This window comes from Dendrobates tinctorius, unplaced genomic scaffold, assembly GCF_039654945.1.
Source record: "Dendrobates tinctorius isolate UK_male_01 unplaced genomic scaffold, ASM3965494v1 ptg000232l, whole genome shotgun sequence".
In the NCBI taxonomy this organism is placed as follows: domain Eukaryota; kingdom Metazoa; phylum Chordata; class Amphibia; order Anura; family Dendrobatidae; genus Dendrobates; species Dendrobates tinctorius.
In genome coordinates, this window is record NW_027361899.1 from 13,501,194 (window position 1) to 13,522,600 (window position 21,407).

The 21,407-nt window shown below is 45.1% G+C and overlaps 1 protein-coding gene across 3 annotated transcripts in view; it reads left to right on the forward strand.

The window, feature by feature from the left end:
• Nucleotides 1-21,407, forward strand: part of TOGARAM2 (TOG array regulator of axonemal microtubules 2) — a 121,632-nt gene that overhangs the window by 63,219 nt on the left and 37,006 nt on the right. For all 3 annotated transcript variants that reach the window (XM_073556348.1, XM_073556346.1, XM_073556347.1), the window contains exons 2-3: nucleotides 14,156-14,263; nucleotides 20,391-20,525. In XM_073556348.1, the coding sequence (XP_073412449.1) occupies nucleotides 14,239-14,263; nucleotides 20,391-20,525 (160 nt within the window). In that variant the 5' untranslated portion in view covers nucleotides 14,156-14,238. The remainder of the gene's footprint in view (nucleotides 1-14,155; nucleotides 14,264-20,390; nucleotides 20,526-21,407) is intronic.

The following is a 21,407-nucleotide window of genomic DNA, read 5'->3' on the forward strand; positions in this document are numbered from 1 at the left end:
TGTCCCCATAATAACAGTGATTTCCACAGTGCTCCCCATAATAACAGCGATATCCACAGTGCTCCCCATAATAACAGGGATATCCACAGTGCTCCCCATAATAACAGCGATATCCACAGTGCCCCCATAATAACAGCGATATCCACAGTGCCCCCATAATAACAGCGATATCCACAGTGCTCCCATAATAACAGCGATATCCACAGTGTCCCCATAATAACAGCGATATCCACAGTGCTCCCATAATAACAGTGATATCCACAGTGTCCCCATAATAACAGCGATATCCACAGTGCCCCCATAATAACAGTGATATCCACAGTGCCCCCATAATAACAGTGATATCCACAGTGCCCCCATAATAACAGTGATATCCACAGTGTCCCCATAATAACAGTGATATCCACAGTGTCCCCATAATAACAGTGATATCCACAGTGTCCCCATAATAACAGCGATATCCACAGTGTCCCCATAATAACAGCGATATCCACAGTGCTCCCATAATAACAGCGATATCCACAGTGTCCCCATAATAACAGTGATATCCACAGTGTCCCCATAATAACAGCGATATCCACAGTGTCCCCATAATAACAGCGATATCCACAGTGTCCCCATAATAACAGCGATATCCACAGTGCCCCCATAATAACAGTGATATCCACAGTGTCCCCATAATAACAGTGATATCCACAGTGTCCCCATAATAACAGTGATATCCACAGTGTCCCCATAATAACAGCGATATCCACAGTGTCCCCATAATAACAGCGATATCCACAGTGCTCCCATAATAACAGCGATATCCACAGTGTCCCCATAATAACAGCGATATCCACAGTGCCCCCATAATAACAGTGATATCCACAGTGCCCCCATAATAACAGTGATATCCACAGTGTCCCCATAATAACAGTGATATCCACAGTGCCCCCATAATAACAGTGATATCCACAGTGCCCCCATAATAACAGTGATATCCACAGTGTCCCCATAATAACAGTGATATCCACAGTGTCCCCATAATAACAGTGATATCCACAGTGTCCCCATAATAACAGCGATATCCACAGTGCCCCCATAATGACAGTGATATCCACAGTGCCCCCATAATAACAGTGATATCCACAGTGCCCCCATAATAACAGTGATATCCACAGTGTCCCCATAATAACAGTGATATCCACAGTGTCCCCATAATAACAGTGATATCCACAGTGTCCCCATAATAACAGCGATATCCACAGTGTCCCCATAATAACAGCGATATCCACAGTGCTCCCATAATAACAGCGATATCCACAGTGTCCCCATAATAACAGTGATATCCACAGTGTCCCCATAATAACAGCGATATCCACAGTGTCCCCATAATAACAGCGATATCCACAGTGTCCCCATAATAACAGCGATATCCACAGTGCCCCCATAATAACAGTGATATCCACAGTGTCCCCATAATAACAGTGATATCCACAGTGTCCCCATAATAACAGCGATATCCACAGTGTCCCCATAATAACAGCGATATCCACAGTGTCCCCATAATAACAGCGATATCCACAGTGCTCCCATAATAACAGCGATATCCACAGTGTCCCCATAATAACAGCGATATCCACAGTGCCCCCATAATAACAGTGATATCCACAGTGCCCCCATAATAACAGTGATATCCACAGTGTCCCCATAATAACAGTGATATCCACAGTGCCCCCATAATAACAGTGATATCCACAGTGCCCCCATAATAACAGTGATATCCACAGTGTCCCCATAATAACAGTGATATCCACAGTGTCCCCATAATAACAGTGATATCCACAGTGTCCCCATAATAACAGCGATATCCACAGTGCCCCCATAATAACAGTGATATCCACAGTGTCCCCATAATAACAGTGATATCCACAGTGCCCCCATAATAACAGTGATATCCACAGTGCCCCCATAATAACAGTGATATCCACAGTGTCCCCATAATAACAGTGATATCCACAGTGCCCCCATAATAACAGTGATATCCACAGTGTCCCCATAATAACAGTGATATCCACAGTGCCCCCATAATAACAGTGATATCCACAGTGTCCCCATAATAACAGCGATATCCACAGTGTCCCCATAATAACAGCGATATCCACAGTGCCCCCATAATAACAGTGATATCCACAGTGCCCCCATAATAACAGTGATATCCACAGTGTCCCCATAATAACAGTGATATCCACAGTGCCCCCATAATAACAGTGATATCCACAGTGCCCCCATAATAACAGCGATATCCACAGTGTCCCCATAATAACAGCGATATCCACAGTGTCCCCATAATAACAGCGATATCCACAGTGTCCCCATAATAACAGCGATATCCACAGTGCCCCCATAATAACAGTGATATCCACAGTGTCCCCATAATAACAGTGATATCCACAGTGCCCCCATAATAACAGTGATATCCACAGTGCCCCCATAATAACAGCGATATCCACAGTGTCCCCATAATAACAGCGATATCCACAGTGTCCCCATAATAACAGCGATATCCACAGTGCCCCCATAATAACAGTGATATCCACAGTGTCCCCATAATAACAGTGATATCCACAGTGTCCCCATAATAACAGTGATATCCACAGTGCCCCCATAATAACAGTGATATCCACAGTGTCCCCATAATAACAGTGATATCCACAGTGCCCCCATAATAACAGTGATATCCACAGTGCCCCCATAATAACAGTGATATCCACAGTGCCCCCATAATAACAGTGATATCCACAGTGTCCCCATAATAACAGTGATATCCACAGTGTCCCCATAATAACAGTGATATCCACAGTGTCCCCATAATAACAGGGATATCCACAGTGCCCCCATAATAACAGCGATATCCACAGTGCCCCCATAATAACAGTGATATCCACAGTGTCCCCATAATAACAGCGATATCCACAGTGCCCCCATAATAACAGCGATATCCACAGTGTCCCCATAATAACAGCGATATCCACAGTGTCCCCATAATAACAGCGATATCCACAGTGCCCCCATAATAACAGCGATATCCACAGTGCCCCCATAATAACAGTGATATCCACAGTGTCCCCATAATAAGTGATATCCACAGTGTCCCCATAATAAGTGATATCCACAGTGTCCCCATAATAAGTGATATCCACAGTGCCCCCATAATAACAGCGATATCCACAGTGTCCCCATAATAACAGCGATATCCACAGTGTCCCCATAATAACAGCGATATCCACAGTGTCCCCATAATAACAGCGATATCCACAGTGCCCCCATAATAACAGCGATATCCACAGTGTCCCCATAATAACAGCGATATCCACAGTGCCCCCATAATAACAGCGATATCCACAGTGCCCCCATAATAAGTGATATCCACAGTGCCCCCATAATAAGTGATATCCACAGTGTCCCCATAATAAGTGATATCCACAGTGCCCCCATAATAACAGTGATATCCACAGTGTCCCCATAATAACAGTGATATCCACAGTGTCCCCATAATAACAGTGATATCCACAGTGCCCCCATAATAACAGCGATATCCACAGTGTCCCCATAATAACAGCGATATCCACAGTGTCCCCATAATAACAGCGATATCCACAGTGTCCCCATAATAACAGCGATATCCACAGTGCCCCCATAATAACAGCGATATCCACAGTGTCCCCATAATAACAGCGATATCCACAGTGTCCCCATAATAACAGCGATATCCACAGTGTCCCCATAATAACAGCGATATCCACAGTGTCCCCATAATAACAGCGATATCCACAGTGCCCCCATAATAACAGCGATATCCACAGTGTCCCCATAATAACAGCGATATCCACAGTGCCCCCATAATAACAGCGATATCCACAGTGCCCCCATAATAACAGTGATATCCACAGTGTCCCCATAATAACAGCGATATCCACAGTGTCCCCATAATAACAGCGATATCCACAGTGCCCCCATAATAACAGCGAGATCCACAGTGCCCCCATAATAACAGCGATATCCACAGTGTCCCCATAATAACAGCGATATCCACAGTGCCCCCATAATAACAGTGATATCCACAGTGCCCCCATAATAACAGCGATATCCACAGTGCCCCCATAATAACAGCGATATCCACAGTGTCCCCATAATAACAGCGATATCCACAGTGCCCCCATAATAACAGCGATATCCACAGTGTCCCCATAATAACAGTGATATCCACAGTGTCCCCATAATAACAGTGACATCCACAGTGTCCCCATAATAACAGTGATATCCACAGTGCTCCCCATAATAACAGCGATATCCACAGTGTCCCCATAATAACAGTGATATCCACAGTGCTCCCCATAATAACAGCGATATCCACAGTGCCCCCATAATAACAGCGATATCCACAGTGTCCCCATAATAACAGTGATATCCACAGTGCCCCCATAATAACAGTGATATCCACAGTGCCCCCATAATAACAGTGATATCCACAGTGTCCCCATAATACCAGTGATATCCACAGTGCCCCCATAATAACAGTGACATCCACAGTGTCCCCATAATACCAGTGATATCCACAGTGCCCCCATAATAACAGTGATATCCACAGTGCCCCCATAATAACAGTGACATCCACAGTGCCCCCTTAATAACAGCGATATCCACAGTGCCCCCATAATAACAGTGATATCCACAGTGCTCCCATAATAACAGTGATATCCACAGTGCTCCCATAATAACAGTGATATCCACAGTGCCCCCGTAATAACAGTGATATCCACAGTGCCCCCGTAATAACAGCGATATCCACAGTGCTCCCGTAATAACAGTGATATCCACAGTGCTCCCGTAATAACAGTGATATCCACAGTGTCCCCATAATAACAGCGATATCCACAGTGCCCCCATAATAACAGTGATATCCACAGTGCCCCCATAATAACAGTGACATCCACAGTGCCCCCATAATAACAGCGATATCCACAGTGCTCCCATAATAACAGTGATATCCACAGTGCCCCCATAATAACAGTGACATCCACAGTGCCCCCATAATAACAGTGATATCCACAGTGCTCCCATAATAACAGTGATATCCACAGTGCCCCCATAATAACAGTGATATCCACAGTGCCCCCGTAATAACAGCGATATCCACAGTGCCCCCATAATAACAGCGATATCCACAGTGCTCCCATAATAACAGTGATATCCACAGTGCTCCCATAATAACAGTGATATCCACAGTGTCCCCATAATAACAGCGATATCCACAGTGCCCCCATAATAACAGTGATATCCACAGTGCCCCCATAATAACAGTGACATCCACAGTGCCCCCATAATAACAGCGATATCCACAGTGCCCCCATAATAACAGTGATATCCACAGTGTCCCCATAATAACAGCGATATCCACAGTGCCCCCATAATAACAGTGACATCCACAGTGCCCCCATAATAACAGTGATATCCACAGTGCTCCCCATAATAACAGTGATATCCACAGTGTCCCCATAATAACAGTGATATCCACAGTGCCCCCATAATAACAGTGACATCCACAGTGCCCCCATAATAACAGCGATATCCACAGTGCCCCCATAATAACAGTGATATCCACAGTGTCCCCATAATAACAGCGATATCCACAGTGCTCCCCATAATAACAGTGATATCCACAGTGCTCCCATAATAACAGTGATATCCACAGTGCCCCCGTAATAACAGTGATATCCACAGTGCCCCCGTAATAACAGCGATATCCACAGTGCCCCCATAATAACAGCGATATCCACAGTGCTCCCATAATAACAGTGATATCCACAGTGCTCCCATAATAACAGTGATATCCACAGTGTCCCCATAATAACAGCGATATCCACAGTGCCCCCATAATAACAGTGATATCCACAGTGCCCCCATAATAACAGTGACATCCACAGTGCCCCCATAATAACAGCGATATCCACAGTGCCCCCATAATAACAGTGATATCCACAGTGTCCCCATAATAACAGCGATATCCACAGTGCTCCCCATAATAACAGTGATATCCACAGTGTCCCCATAATAACAGTGATATCCACAGTGCCCCCATAATAACAGTGACATCCACAGTGCCCCCATAATAACAGCGATATCCACAGTGCCCCCATAATAACAGTGATATCCACAGTGTCCCCATAATAACAGCGATATCCACAGTGCTCCCCATAATAACAGTGATATCCACAGTGCTCCCATAATAACAGTGATATCCACAGTGCCCCCGTAATAACAGTGATATCCACAGTGCCCCCGTAATAACAGCGATATCCACAGTGCTCCCGTAATAACAGTGATATCCACAGTGCTCCCGTAATAACAGTGATATCCACAGTGTCCCCATAATAACAGCGATATCCACAGTGCCCCCATAATAACAGTGATATCCACAGTGCCCCCATAATAACAGTGACATCCACAGTGCCCCCATAATAACAGCGATATCCACAGTGCTCCCATAATAACAGTGATATCCACAGTGCCCCCATAATAACAGTGACATCCACAGTGCCCCCATAATAACAGTGATATCCACAGTGCTCCCATAATAACAGTGATATCCACAGTGCCCCCATAATAACAGTGATATCCACAGTGCCCCCGTAATAACAGCGATATCCACAGTGCCCCCATAATAACAGCGATATCCACAGTGCTCCCATAATAACAGTGATATCCACAGTGCTCCCATAATAACAGTGATATCCACAGTGTCCCCATAATAACAGCGATATCCACAGTGCCCCCATAATAACAGTGATATCCACAGTGCCCCCATAATAACAGTGACATCCACAGTGCCCCCATAATAACAGCGATATCCACAGTGCCCCCATAATAACAGTGATATCCACAGTGCTCCCATAATAACAGTGATATCCACAGTGCTCCCCATAATAACAGTGATATCCACAGTGTCCCCATAATAACAGCGATATCCACAGTGCCCCCGTAATAACAGTGATATCCACAGTGCCCCCGTAATAACAGCGATATCCACAGTGCTCCCGTAATAACAGTGATATCCACAGTGCTCCCATAATAACAGTGATATCCACAGTGCTCCCCATAATAACAGTGATATCCACAGTGCTCCCCATAATAACAGTGATATCCACAGTGTCCCCATAATAACAGCGATATCCACAGTGCCCCCGTAATAACAGTGATATCCACAGTGCCCCCGTAATAACAGCGATATCCACAGTGCTCCCGTAATAACAGTGATATCCACAGTGCTCCCATAATAACAGTGATATCCACAGTGCCCCCATAATAACAGTGATATCCACAGTGCCCCCATAATAACAGTGATATCCACAGTGTCCCCATAATAACAGCGATATCCACAGTGCCCCCATAATAACAGTGATATCCACAGTGCTCCCATAATAACAGTGATATCCACAGTGCCCCCATAATAACAGTGATATCCACAGTGTCCCCATAATAACAGTGATATCCACAGTGTCCCCATAATAACAGTGATATCCACAGTGCCCCCATAATACCAGTGATATCCACAGTGCTCCCCATAATACCAGTGATATCCACAGTGCTCCCCATAATAAAAGAGATATCCACAGTGCTCCCCATAATAAAAGAGATATCCACAGTGCCCCCATAATAACAGCGATATCCACAGTGTCCCCATAATAACAGTGATATCCACAGTGCTCCCCATAATAAAAGAGATATCCACAGTGCCCCCATAATAACAGCGATATCCACAGTGCCCCCATAATAACAGTGATATCCACAGTGCCCCCATAATAACAGTGATATCCACAGTGTCCCCATAATAACAGTGATATCCACAGTGCCCCCATAATAACAGCGATATCCACAGTGCCCCCATAATAACAGTGATATCCACAGTGCTCCCCATAATAAAAGAGATATCCACAGTGCCCCCATAATAACAGCGATATCCACAGTGCCCCCATAATAACAGTGATATCCACAGTGCCCCCATAATAACAGTGATATCCACAGTGTCCCCATAATAACAGTGATATCCACAGTGCCCCCATAATAACAGCGATATCCACAGTGCCCCCATAATAACAGTGATATCCACAGTGCCCCCATAATAACAGCGATATCCACAGTGCCCCCATAATAACAGTGATATCCACAGTGCTCCCATAATAACAGTGATATCCACAGTGCTCCCATAATAACAGTGATATCCACAGTGCCCCCATAATAAAAGAGATATCCACAGTGCTCCCCATAATAAAAGAGATATCCACAGTGCCCCCATAATAACAGCGATATCCACAGTGTCCCCATAATAACAGTGATATCCACAGTGCTCCCATAATACCAGTGATATCCACAGTGCTCCCCATAATAAAAGAGATATCCACAGTGCCCCCATAATAACAGCGATATCCACAGTGTCCCCATAATAACAGTGATATCCACAGTGCTCCCCATAATAAAAGAGATATCCACAGTGCCCCCATAATAACAGCGATATCCACAGTGCCCCCATAATAACAGTGATATCCACAGTGCCCCCATAATAACAGTGATATCCACAGTGTCCCCATAATAACAGTGATATCCACAGTGCCCCCATAATAACAGCGATATCCACAGTGCCCCCATAATAACAGTGATATCCACAGTGCTCCCCATAATAAAAGAGATATCCACAGTGCGCCCATAATAACAGCGATATCCACAGTGCCCCCATAATAACAGTGATATCCACAGTGCCCCCATAATAACAGTGATATCCACAGTGTCCCCATAATAACAGTGATATCCACAGTGCCCCCATAATAACAGCGATATCCACAGTGCCCCCATAATAACAGTGATATCCACAGTGCCCCCATAATAACAGCGATATCCACAGTGCTCCCATAATAACAGTGATATCCACAGTGCTCCCATAATAACAGTGATATCCACAGTGCCCCCATAATAACAGTGATATCCACAGTGCCCCCATAATAACAGTGATATCCACAGTGTCCCCATAATAACAGTGATATCCACAGTGCCCCCGTAATAACAGCGATATCCACAGTGCCCCCATAATAACAGTGATATCCACAGTGTCCCCATAATAACAGTGATATCCACAGTGCCCCCGTAATAACAGCGATATCCACAGTGCCCCCGTAATAACAGCGATATCCACAGTGCCCCCGTAATAACAGCGATATCCACAGTGCCCCCATAATAACAGCGATATCCACAGTGCTCCCCATAATAACAGCGATATCCACAGTGCCCCCATAATAACAGTGATATCCACAGTGCTCCCATAATAACAGTGATATCCACAGTGCCCCCATAATAACAGTGATATCCACAGTGCCCCCATAATAACAGTGATATCCACAGTGTCCCCATAATAACAGTGATATCCACAGTGCCCCCGTAATAACAGCGATATCCACAGTGCCCCCATAATAACAGTGATATCCACAGTGTCCCCATAATAACAGTGATATCCACAGTGCCCCCGTAATAACAGCGATATCCACAGTGCCCCCGTAATAACAGCGATATCCACAGTGCTCCCCATAATAACAGCGATATCCACAGTGCTCCCATAATAACAGTGATATCCACAGTGTCCCCATAATAACAGCGATATCCACAGAGCCCCCATAATAACAGCGATATCCACAGTGCTCCCATAATAACAGTGATATCCACAGTGTCCCCATAATAACAGTGATATCCACAGTGCCCCCGTAATAACAGCGATATCCACAGTGCCCCCGTAATAACAGCGATATCCACAGTGCTCCCCATAATAACAGCGATATCCACAGTGCCCCCATAATAACAGTGATATCCACAGTGTCCCCATAATAACAGCGATATCCAGAGAGCCCCCATAATAACAGCGATATCCACAGTGCTCCCATAATAACAGTGATATCCACAGTGCTCCCCATAATAACAGCGATATCCACAGTGCTCCCATAATAACAGTGATATCCACAGTGTCCCCATAATAACAGCGATATCCAGAGAGCCCCCATAATAACAGCGATATCCACAGTGCTCCCATAATAACAGTGATATCCACAGTGCTCCCCATAATAACAGCGATATCCACAGTGCCCCCATAACTTTATCTGACACCTCGTTATGATCTGATTGTTACACTTCTTTTATATGTAGACATGTTGTTACTATTTGTTGTGTGCTCGGTGTCCTTTACCACCTGTTCTGTATAGTACAACTAGGGTTGATCGGATATCTTCAGGTAAGTGCTTATCCGAATAGCTGCAGCCCTTCCCGAACAGCTGCCTCGGTGACCCGGATACCTGGAGCGCTCCCGACGATCAGCTGTTCGGCGCCGCAGCTGCATGTGTCACAGCTATTCGGTAAGCGCTATAGCTATTCGGATGCCCTCTTATCTGAAGCTACTCGATCATCCCTCATTACACTTCACAATGTTTCTAATCCGGACGGATCTACCGATCGCCTGTGTTAGGCTACTTTCACCTTAGCGTTTTTTTGCGCTGCGCTTCGTGCACAATAGAAACGCATGAAAATAACGCATCAAGCGTTTTGCATGCGTTTGCGTTTTTTAGGCGCATGCGTTTTAACCAGCTTCTGTCCATGTTAACTCTTAAAATGCATGCGTTTTCAAACGCAGGCGTGCGCATGTGCATGCACACGCCTGCGTTCCCGTAGACTGTAATGTGTTATTTTGGCACATTCCGTGCGCATTTGTGCGCATGCGTTTTTTTTTACACAATTGGACGCACCCAAAAATGCAACAGGTTGCGTCTGGCGCGCCTAGGCGCACACTACAAAGAAACGCATGCGCACGAAAACGCACATGAACGCGTGCAAACACTAGACCATGCGCACGCCATGTTAAAGATAGGGGCGCGTGGCACATGCGCATGGACGCGCACGATGCGCTACGCTATGTGAAACCAGCCTTACATTGTCAGTAGTAATCGTTGCGCTCACTTTTGGTTTTCCGTCTCTGCGTGTAAACTATATGTTTCCATTCAGTTATAACAAGTAACAAAATCTTGAAAATGGTGAGAAATTAAAACTAAAATGTTGCTTCTTTTCCATTGACTGCACAAATTATTGTTTTTTTTGTCGCATGACGTTACGGATTCGCCTGAGGCCGGACTGTAAAGTGTCGGGAACGTTCCTGTTAGTGACACTGGTATATTTCTGTTTGTTTATTTGTTCCTCCCCAGTGGACTAATATTCGGTCTACATTTATCCGTAACGTTGGTTTTATTTACTGCGGTTGCAATAATTGTTTATTGTGTTCCGGAGGGATGAATCTCGTACACCCGGGTGACGCAGCTGATCCCAGAGCAGGTGCTGCCTCCATGATACGTCTGTTTATTCTGCTAATGGAGATCTGGTGCCAACTCCCGGGGTGGCAGGTGCCATCCAAAACCCCGGACATCATGTGCCATCTACAAGGGGGAACGCTGCCACGAAGGCCGGGACACGAGGCGACCGCTTGTATAACATTGATTAATGTTGAAGGAAGGGGACCGAATAATATGACGGAGGGTAGAACCAGGGTCATTCCTTTCAATGGCGAAGGATTGACCTCAGGCATTTATAACATTGACGATTGGGTCAATTTAAAGATACAGTCTTAAAGGGCCGCTCCATTCACTATTCAAGATCAAGGCATTTTGTACATGGGGTTTAGCTAAATCGCTAGTTTTAGTTGAATGCCACCACCTTCATAATTAAGAAAGGAGCACACATCTCACTGTCGCCCCCTGTCGAGTAATATATTGTGTAAAACCAGTCAAGAGGAGCATAGAAAGAAACTGACAACTGCGCCAACTTCATTTCTGGCTCGGTGGTTGTCACAGACTATAAGACCACACAGTCACAGAAAAAAAAAAATCATTATGCCGCCACATACTGCGCAGATAACACCACTCCACAGTACCCAAACTAATACGTAGCATCCAAATAATACTCCCTTATCAGCCCACATAAAACCGTGCCGCATTTCCATTATTATACTGCTATTGATTTCCCATATAATACCGTAATATAATTCTCAAATAATACTACCATACCTGCTACGTATTACGCGGTGGTTTTAAGTTTCCCCTAGAATTCCAGGGATTTTGGAGTCAGTGTTTGTCCAGTTTTCCACCCCTTACAACTCTTCCTGAATTTCCCATATCTAATAATAAGCTTTCTCACCTTCGTTGGTCCCAAACTGATCATGGAGGACGTTATCTCCGGTGCGCGTCTTCAGGTCGATTTCTGTCGCCTGCCTTCGTTTCTTTCATAAAATTGTAGACTTGTACATCTTTGCTTTCTGTTTACTTTCTTCTTTCTAGTTTTTGCGACCCATTAAAAGCTTATTTCCATAATCATGATGTGGCCTCAGCTTTCTGTACATACTGCGCCAATACACACTATTTTCAATCTGTATTGATTGGCGTTTATCAACCCCCCTGTCCAATGATGACCCATAAATTCTCTCTTTACCCTGCGTTTCCGCTGGATCCATTCTCCATTTGTTTAATGTTATCAGTCGATGATGCTCAGATGCACCTAATGACTCTGCGTAAAAGAACACCTGCAGCCGGGTTCTGATATGCTGAAGATACCAGCTGCAGATGCACCTATCACCCTGTCTAATAAAACATCTCCCAGACCCCATCACAGCATCCTCATTGCCCTGACAGCCGTGTTTTAGCACAGCTCAGCTGTTCTATGCGCTAATTACATTTGTGAACTGTAATGAACATTGGTAGAATAAGGAGTCACATTCACTACATCCAAAAGTATCAATGGCCATAGAAATCCATATAAATAAATATTTCTCCTGTAGCGATGTCTACTAGGGAGAACACAGAAGAGCAGAAGGAGGGACCTGCAGCGCCGAGGAGAAGCAGGGTGCTGCGAGATATGTAGCTTTAGCAGATAAGAATCTGAGCGTCCATTCTGCTCTGTGGAGCTCAATGAACAGAGGGGAAGAAGTAGATGAAACGACACAAAGAAGAAAAAGAACTTTAGGTTGGACTTGTACTATATATATATATATATATATATATATATATATATAAAAAATATAAAACTATCCATGCAGATACTGCACATTATGCATTTCTATGAAGCTCAGGTGCCTCTGACTAAATCATTTCCCCATAGCTGTGAAACATTACTATGAAACCGTAGCTACTTTCTGGACTTTTAGTGAGAGGAGTCTAATTGGCGGAGAGGTTTGAGGGATTTGCCTTTATAGCAGAGACAGATATAAAGAGCCTTTTATATGGCGTTTGATACTCCAGAACCCAGTCTAAAGTCAGAATACTGATGTATTCTTATGTATGACTAGCTGATAATCCAGAGTATTGGAGAATTCTGGACTAAAAGGATTCTGATGGGAAAGTTTTTAAAAATTAGATTACTGTGTCTAAGTTCTGCAATGGAAAAAAAACAACACCCTTCGAGTGCCGGGAAGCTCATTGTGCTGCATAGAAATTGCTGCGCCGTTTCCTTAGTGCGCGTCCCTCTGTCAATGTTTACAGGTGGACTCACGACAGGCGCACAAAGCCATAACATACAGCACTTCATATCCGAGCATCCCGAGCGGCAGACTGTGATCTCAAGGAATAAATACTGCCGGATTGAAACTTCCCCCTGCAAATAAATAAGAGTTTTGCAACTTTTAATATAACTTATGCTTTTAATTTTCTCTATTTTCCAAAATATCTGTTTGTCGTCACGGAGAACAAAATTCACTATATCCAGAGACTGGAAACCTGTCCTGACTCTCAATATTTGCTGAAGGTTATTTGTATCCATTCTAGAGTCTGATTTTTAGCCTAAAATACAAAAAATTAAGTAAAAAAAAAAAGAGATATCCATCGCTTTTATGTTTGTTACAAAGTATCAAATTAGGTAAAATGTTTCCGTTCTGAGTCGGTCCTATCTCCATCGATGGCACATGTCGTTCCCATCCGTTGCTACATTTGTAACTTCTCGTCTCCTTGGTGACCGTCCTTCACTTTAGTAGCACAGATCTGAGTACGGTGAGGTCTACGGGGTCTGATCGCTCTCACAGATTTCCTCTCCTCATTTCTTTTAGGAATTTATGCAAGTTCATAATGACAAGATTCGTCCTGCACAACTCGTTCTTTGACGAAAAACCACAAAACCGCTGGTGACACCATGACCCACAATGATTTTACAGCAGGTATGAAACGTGGGGGCCGGGCAGGTGGTCCGCTATGACTAGTAATAGGTGAGAAACATTAGACTCAAATAGTTCTACAATTGCATTATTAAAAAAAAAAAGAAATACTTTACACTTCAGCATCTCTTACTGCTGCAGCTTTGCTCGGTATTGTTCGCAGTTATAATAATAATAATAATCTTTATTTATATAGCGCCAACATATTCCGCAGCGCTTTACAGTTGAACAGTTTCAAACACAACAGTCATAAGTAACAACGTTAACAATACAATTATTAAAGCGAAATAAGACGACCCTGCTCGTGGGAGCTTACAATCTACAATGAGGTGGGGGCGATACAAAGCACAGGTTTGTATTTACAATGATGTATTTACAATGATGGTCCAGCCATCTTCAGGGGGTGGGGGATAGATGGAGATAGTGAATGGGCTACACACACTCAAACATAAAATGACTTTGATTACTGAATGTGATAAGCCGCTCTGAACAAATGTGTTTTGAGCGAGCGCCTAAAACTATGCAAATTGTGGATGGTCCTAATATCTTCTGGTAGAGCATTCCAGAGAATTGGCGCAGCACGGGAGAAGTCTTGGAGTCGGGAGTGGGAGGTACGGATTAGGGCAGAGGTTAGTCGAAAGTCATTTGCAGAGCGCAGCGGTCGGTTTGGCCGATACACAGAAATGAGGGAGGAGATGTAGGGGGGTGCCGCACTGTGGAGAGCTTTGTGGGTGAGAACAAGCACTTTGAATTGTATCCTGTAATGAATGGGCAGCCAGTGTAACGACTGGCGAAGAGCGGACGCGTCCGAGTAACGATTAGCCAGATGGACAACCCTGGCTGCTGCATTAAGGATGGACTGGAGAGGGGAGAGTCGGGTGAGGGGGAGGCCAATTAATAGAGCGCTACAGTAGTCCAGGTGGGAGTGGATCAGGGCGACAGTGAGGGTTTTTGTTGTTTCCATGGTGAGAAAAGGGCAGATTCTAGAGATGTTCTTTAGGTGTAAGTGGCATGAGCGGGCAAGAGATTGTATATGGGAGGTGGAGAGATCGGAGTCAAACATAACACCCAGACAGCGCGCCTGCTGTCGGGGTGTTATTATTGTGCCTCCCATGGAGAGGGAAATGTCAGATTTAGGGAGGAGCAGAAGAAGTTCAGTTTTGGAGAGGCTGAGTTCCAGATAGAGAGCGGACATGATGTTGGAGACTGCGGACAGACAGTCACTGGCGTTCTGTAGTACAGCGGAGGTAAGGTCGGGGGATGACATATATAGTTGTGTGTCATCAGCATAAAGATGGTACTGAAAGCCAGATCTGCTGATGGTCTGTCCAGTTGGGGCCGTGTAGAGAGAGAAGAGAAGGGGGCCAAGGACTGAGCCCTGAGGTACCCCGACAGTGAGAGGAAGAGGAGATGAAGTGGAGCCAGAGAACAGAACACTGAAGGAGCGGTCAGAAAGATAGGAGGAGAATCAGGAAAGAGCAGTGTCCTTAATGCCTAGTGACTGGAGCCTAGAGAGTAGGAGACGGTGGTCAACAGTGTCGAAAGCTGCAGAAAGGTCGAGAAGAATGAGCAGAGTGGTCACCATTACGTTTTGCTGTCAGAAGGTCATTGGTAACTTTGATGAGTGCAGTATCAGTCGAATGTAGGGGGCGGAAGCCGGACTGTGAAGGGTCTAGGAGGGAGTGAGTGGAGAGGTAACGGGTAAGGCGGGAGTATATCAGGCGCTCCAAGAGTTTATATTCACATGAGATGGTAAGTGTGATGCTAGTCACTACTCACAGACAAGCCGTGAGGTAGGATAGTCAAACGTTCCGGGGACGGATAGCAAGAAAGCACGTCGTAAACAAAAAGCAAAGACAACGGTTGATTCAGGTCATGGTCCGAGGTCAGAATACCAGGAATATAGCGGATCAGAGCAAAGTCACTACGCAAACGGATGGTCAGAACGAGATTCAAGTTCAGGCAGCAATAGATCAATAAACAGAGCACAGGAATACAAGGCCACATATACCACCGAGCAAATGCTATGGCTGGCAGAGATCTGGCACTGACAGCTTAGCTAAGCAGCTGGGTATTCACTAAGAACAGGGAACACCTGAAGGAAGCTCAGCACCTCCCAGTTTCAGATTGGATGTCTGAGCTGTCAATCAAAATACCAACAGCTCAGCACGTGCCTGCCCCAGATTGGACAACCGAGCTATCACACACTGTGTCCAAGACACACTGAGCAGAGGAATCGTGACAGTACACCTTCTTCTACTCTTTTAACAGGGATCTGTGGAACAGCCAGATTGTCAATCTCTAGAATCTCGTACAGGCCAATAAATTTAGGACCCAATTTAGCCGGTTGTACTTTCAGCTTAATTGTAACGATTGGAAGCGGAGGCAGAGATGGTGAAGTTCACATTCGTTTATTTTTTAAGTGGAACCTCGGGACCACGGTCCGGGGGACTCCGAAGGGGGTGTGACTAGTGAGCCCCGGGCACCTGTAGTAAAGCCCCTCAGGCAGGGCCAGAATGGAATACCCGGAGGACACAGGTGCTACCTCCAGTTAGAACCCGAACACGTGGCAGCTGTCCCAGCTGGATTAAAAGGGATAACAAAAGTTACAGCAGAGTCCGTAATGCGCTGGGTACTGGATCCGGTTAGTTGGTAAGGAGTCGGTTCCAGTGACCTTCACACAGTCCTTGGACTCGGATGGCTGTAGGCGGAACGGGATGGCTTAGGCCCAGATGGTTGCTGATATAACTAGGTAACACATATGCTGAGGAAACAGAGAGCATTAGACAATGCACAGAGACTGCAGATGCAGTGCAGACAGGTTAGCATGAGAACCAGATGTAGCAATGATAGATACTCGTTGCTCCAGCGCTCTCCCTATGGAGGAGAGGCCAGAAATAGCAGCCAGTGCGCTGCCATTGGTTGATTGCATTTTTTTAATAATGCACGCTGCCCCTTTAAGAAGGCAAGAGAGCGGGCGGGCGTGCCCTAATAGTCTTAGTTACAGATCTCCTCACAGGACGCCAGGAGGAGGAGGCAGGTGGGAGGACAGAATGCTGAGCAGCAGCATGAGAGGCTCGAGGTGAGTGCCCAGAACGGAGAGCAGCGGCAGGCCTGGACGCAGCGCCAGGACGGGGGCCAGGTGTAACAGCGGCAGACCTGGGCGCAGCGCCAGGACGGGGACCGGGTGTACCATTAATATTTTTGGAAGATAATCAAACCTTATCCCCTACTTTGAAGACTGGACCAGCCAAACATTTCCTATTGGCTATCGGAGTTTGATGAAGTTGAGTCGCCTCAATATTCTACTGAATCTCCCTTTAGACATCCCCAAGTTTCTGTATAGCAACCTCTACTCCAGGACTCATCCTAGAGAATTCACCAAAATGAGAATGAAATCCATAATTGCAAAAAAAAAAGGTGAGGTTCCAGTGGAGTGATTGACCCGACTTTTAAAGGCGATCTCAACATGAGGTAAAAATGAGGTCCGGTCCTCCTGCTGAGCCGCAGCGAAAATTCTTAACATTTGTTGCAACAATTGGTTTGTCCTTTCTGTCTGAGTGTTGCTTTCAGGGTGGGTGGTAAGCAGAGGAGAGTGACAAATCAATCCCCAGTTCCTTACAAAACCGAATTTTTCTCAGCGAATCAAAATTTCTCCCGGCGGCTGAAAATTTCCTAGAGAAAAATGCACATGGCCATAAGTTGGTCAGAGTTTTGGGACCTTGAGATGATACAGCCGCTACCCCAACCTCTGAAGTATCCACCTCCACAATTAATGGTTGGATTAAAGATGGAGCTGACAAGAATCACTCTTTTAATTTATTAAATGCCCCAATAGCATCTGACGACCAAAACTCAAGATCCCCCGCCTTACGTGTGAGATCAGTGAGAGGTTTAACAATCTGCGAAAAAAACCCTAATAAACTTTCTGTAGTTGTAATGCTTCAGTGACGAGGTGGAGCCCAATCAATTATGGCCTGCACCTTCCCAGGATCCATCTTAAACTTTTTAGCCAATACAATTTCCTGGTAAAAGTACCTGGGAGTTTCGGTGACCTCCTCGACAATCACCCAGACTTAGGCATGTCCCATTGCTTTGCTGGCTTGAGGACGTGCTGAGTAGTTCTTTAGGAAATGTCCAGCGCGACCACAATAGGGGCAGAATTTTATATCGCGCCAACGTCTCTTATCAACAGCCCGAGAGCTGACAGCTCCAACCTCCACTGGTTCCACCTCAGGTAAGTGGACGGACTCGGGAAGAATGATCAAAACCCCCTGTCACTTATCACGTTTCTCTTGAATTCGTCGATCCATTTGAATGGCCTGAGGTATGGCCTCCACCAGGGAACAAGGGATAGTATGTAGAGTCTTAGCGTTCTTAAGAGTATCTGAAGCGCCTCTGTGGAGCGGCATCATTCCACAGAACCTCAGAGGACCATTGTCGGAACTCGGAACTTTAGTCCTCTGTGGTGCGGCCCCTCCGTGTCAGATTCATGATCTTTGCCTGCGCAACCTGGATTCCATCAGGTTCGTCATATATCATCTCTAAGGCATCAAAAAAGGCATCAACAGAAGACTAGTGGGGACAAAGAAAATGCCCAAGTCTGAGGGTCCGCCCCGGAGATGGGACATGATTATTCACACCCGCTGGGACTCATCTCCTGAAGACAGGGGTTGGAAGGAAAACAATAGTCTACAGCTCTTGATGAATACACTAAACTTTTTTTCTGCCCCAAAAATTTATCAAGGAGTGCCACTACTGGTTTGCAAGACACCAACTACAAAAGTCATAACTACAGATGGTAGCGGAGAGCTTTGGGAAGCACCCATAGTACTAGAAAACTGACCCTGCAGCTGGGACTGTGAGGATTCTCGTTTTTGGGGCTCCCTGGCCAGATCCTGGACAATATGAGTAAGATTCACCACCTACTCAAAGAGTGTATGAACTGGATCCATTGATGGGGAAAAAAAAAGTATATGGGACACTAGTCACTACTCATGGACAAGCCGTGAGGCAGGATAGTCAAACGTTTTGGATCAGTACCAAAAGAGATACGTCGTAAACTAAGGGGGAAAGACAAAGGGGTTGCCAGGTCATGGTCCAAGGTCAGAATATCAGGAAGATAGAGGATCAGAGCAAAGGGGCTAGGCAAACGGGTGGTGAGAACAAGGTCCAAGGTCAGGCAGAAATAGATCAACATAGCACAGGAATTCAATCAAATTACTGACAGCTCAGCACGCCCCTGCACTAGATTGGACGACTGAGCTGTCACTCACAGCGTCAGATACACACTGAGTGGAGGAATGGTGACAGTAAGCACCTTTAGCATGCAGGGTCTTTTCTGCCTTGCTCAGTGGCCCTACTCCCTATATTAAGAACGTGAGAATGGTCAGATGTCTAATAGTGACGCATAAGGCAGCGCTTATCTCAGGGAAAACAGTAGGACTAGATGATCTAAAATACAACCTCACTGATCCCCATTTTTCCCAAAAGACGCTGTTGGGCTGTCACTATCAACAGTTTTAATATTTTTTTTTCTGACCAATTTATTCCTGCATTCGTATTGCACCAATGGAGGACAGCTGGTTAGATTCGGCTTGTTATAGAAATAAAACACTATAAATTATGCATGGAACCACTTTATTTAGAACTGCTAGACTATATAACAATGAGGATTTTAAAAAAAAGTTAAAGGTAACAATTCTTAAAGTCGCCACTAGGGGGACTGCAGTGCATGTGGAACTTCATACATCCCTATGCTGTGAGCTCCCCCTACTGGCAGCCGCTGGTAGACAGAATTTTATCACGTTACTTATCACTGTGTAAAAGAACTCAGAAAATTGAGCTTTTAGCCATATAAAGAATATTAAACCTAATCATATTATACATCACTAAATAATAGGTACACGATTCTGCCTTAGACCCCCCATCATTCAATGTGCTCCAAAAACTGTATGTAACATGACCTATACTACATGACGGGGACAAAGTTAAGCGTGCGTCCGTCACTGGGATGTCTTGTGTAATAGCTGTTCTTATGGATTAGACAATGGGGCGATAATTAGGAATGTCCCCAGACGGTGAAAGATCGGCCCTGAATAAACACTCTTTGGTCATTTTATATTTGCAGCCAACTTCAGAGCCTCCGTTGCTGTTTATTGTGGCAGCGTTCCCAAAACGAAGCCCGGGTACATGTCACTCCGCAATGGAAATATCGACACCAGCCTTCAGCTGTGCGGAAACCGATGGGGCCCGGCTGACACAGGTCTGTGCATGAAACGTTATCTGTAATCACCAAGTCAGTTATTAATATGTTATAATAAATCAATAATCTGAAAATCATCACTGCAAAATCACTAATTACTGTAACACTGAACATAAAGGCGTAAATACAGCTGACATCTTAGAATCCTAGAATGGTAGAGTTGGAAGGTACCTCCAGGGTCATCGTGTCCAACCCCCTGCTCAATACAGGATTCACTAAACCATCTCAGACAGATGTCTGTCCAGCCTCTGTGTGAAAGATTCCATTGGAGGAGAACTCACCACCTCTCTTGGATATATTAGTCAAGTCAGTTTTTTATCAGCAGCACGGACAAAATGCATAACACACGCATGCACATTGATTACACACGGATGACATCCATTTGACGTTAGTGTGACACATCCCGGCACCTGGAAAGAAGCGGTACAGTGCACTCTAATCCTAGGCGCCGGCTGCCGAAGACAGCTCTCATCAATGAAGATAATGATGGGAGTTGTATTCAGCACCCGCTGTCTACATTCTGTGTAAAATAAAGAATTAAAATTTTAAAAAAAGGCGTACGCTCCTGCATAATTTTCATAACCAGCAGAGGGAAAGTTCACAGCTGGGGACTGAAATTTATAATCTGGAAAAGTGACAATGTCCCCAAAAGCTCCCAAGCTATTAATAACAGCCCACAGCTGTTTTCTTAGTCTTTACTGGTGAATTTACAGGGACCTCAGGAAAAAATGATGTAGTGTCCCCCTATAAAACAAATTCAAACCAGTAAAGGCTAAACAGACAGATGTGAGTTGACATTAATAACCTGGGAAAGGGCCAGGGATATTGCTCTCCCCCCAGGCTACCAACATCAGCCCTCAGCCGCCCCAGAAATAGAGCATC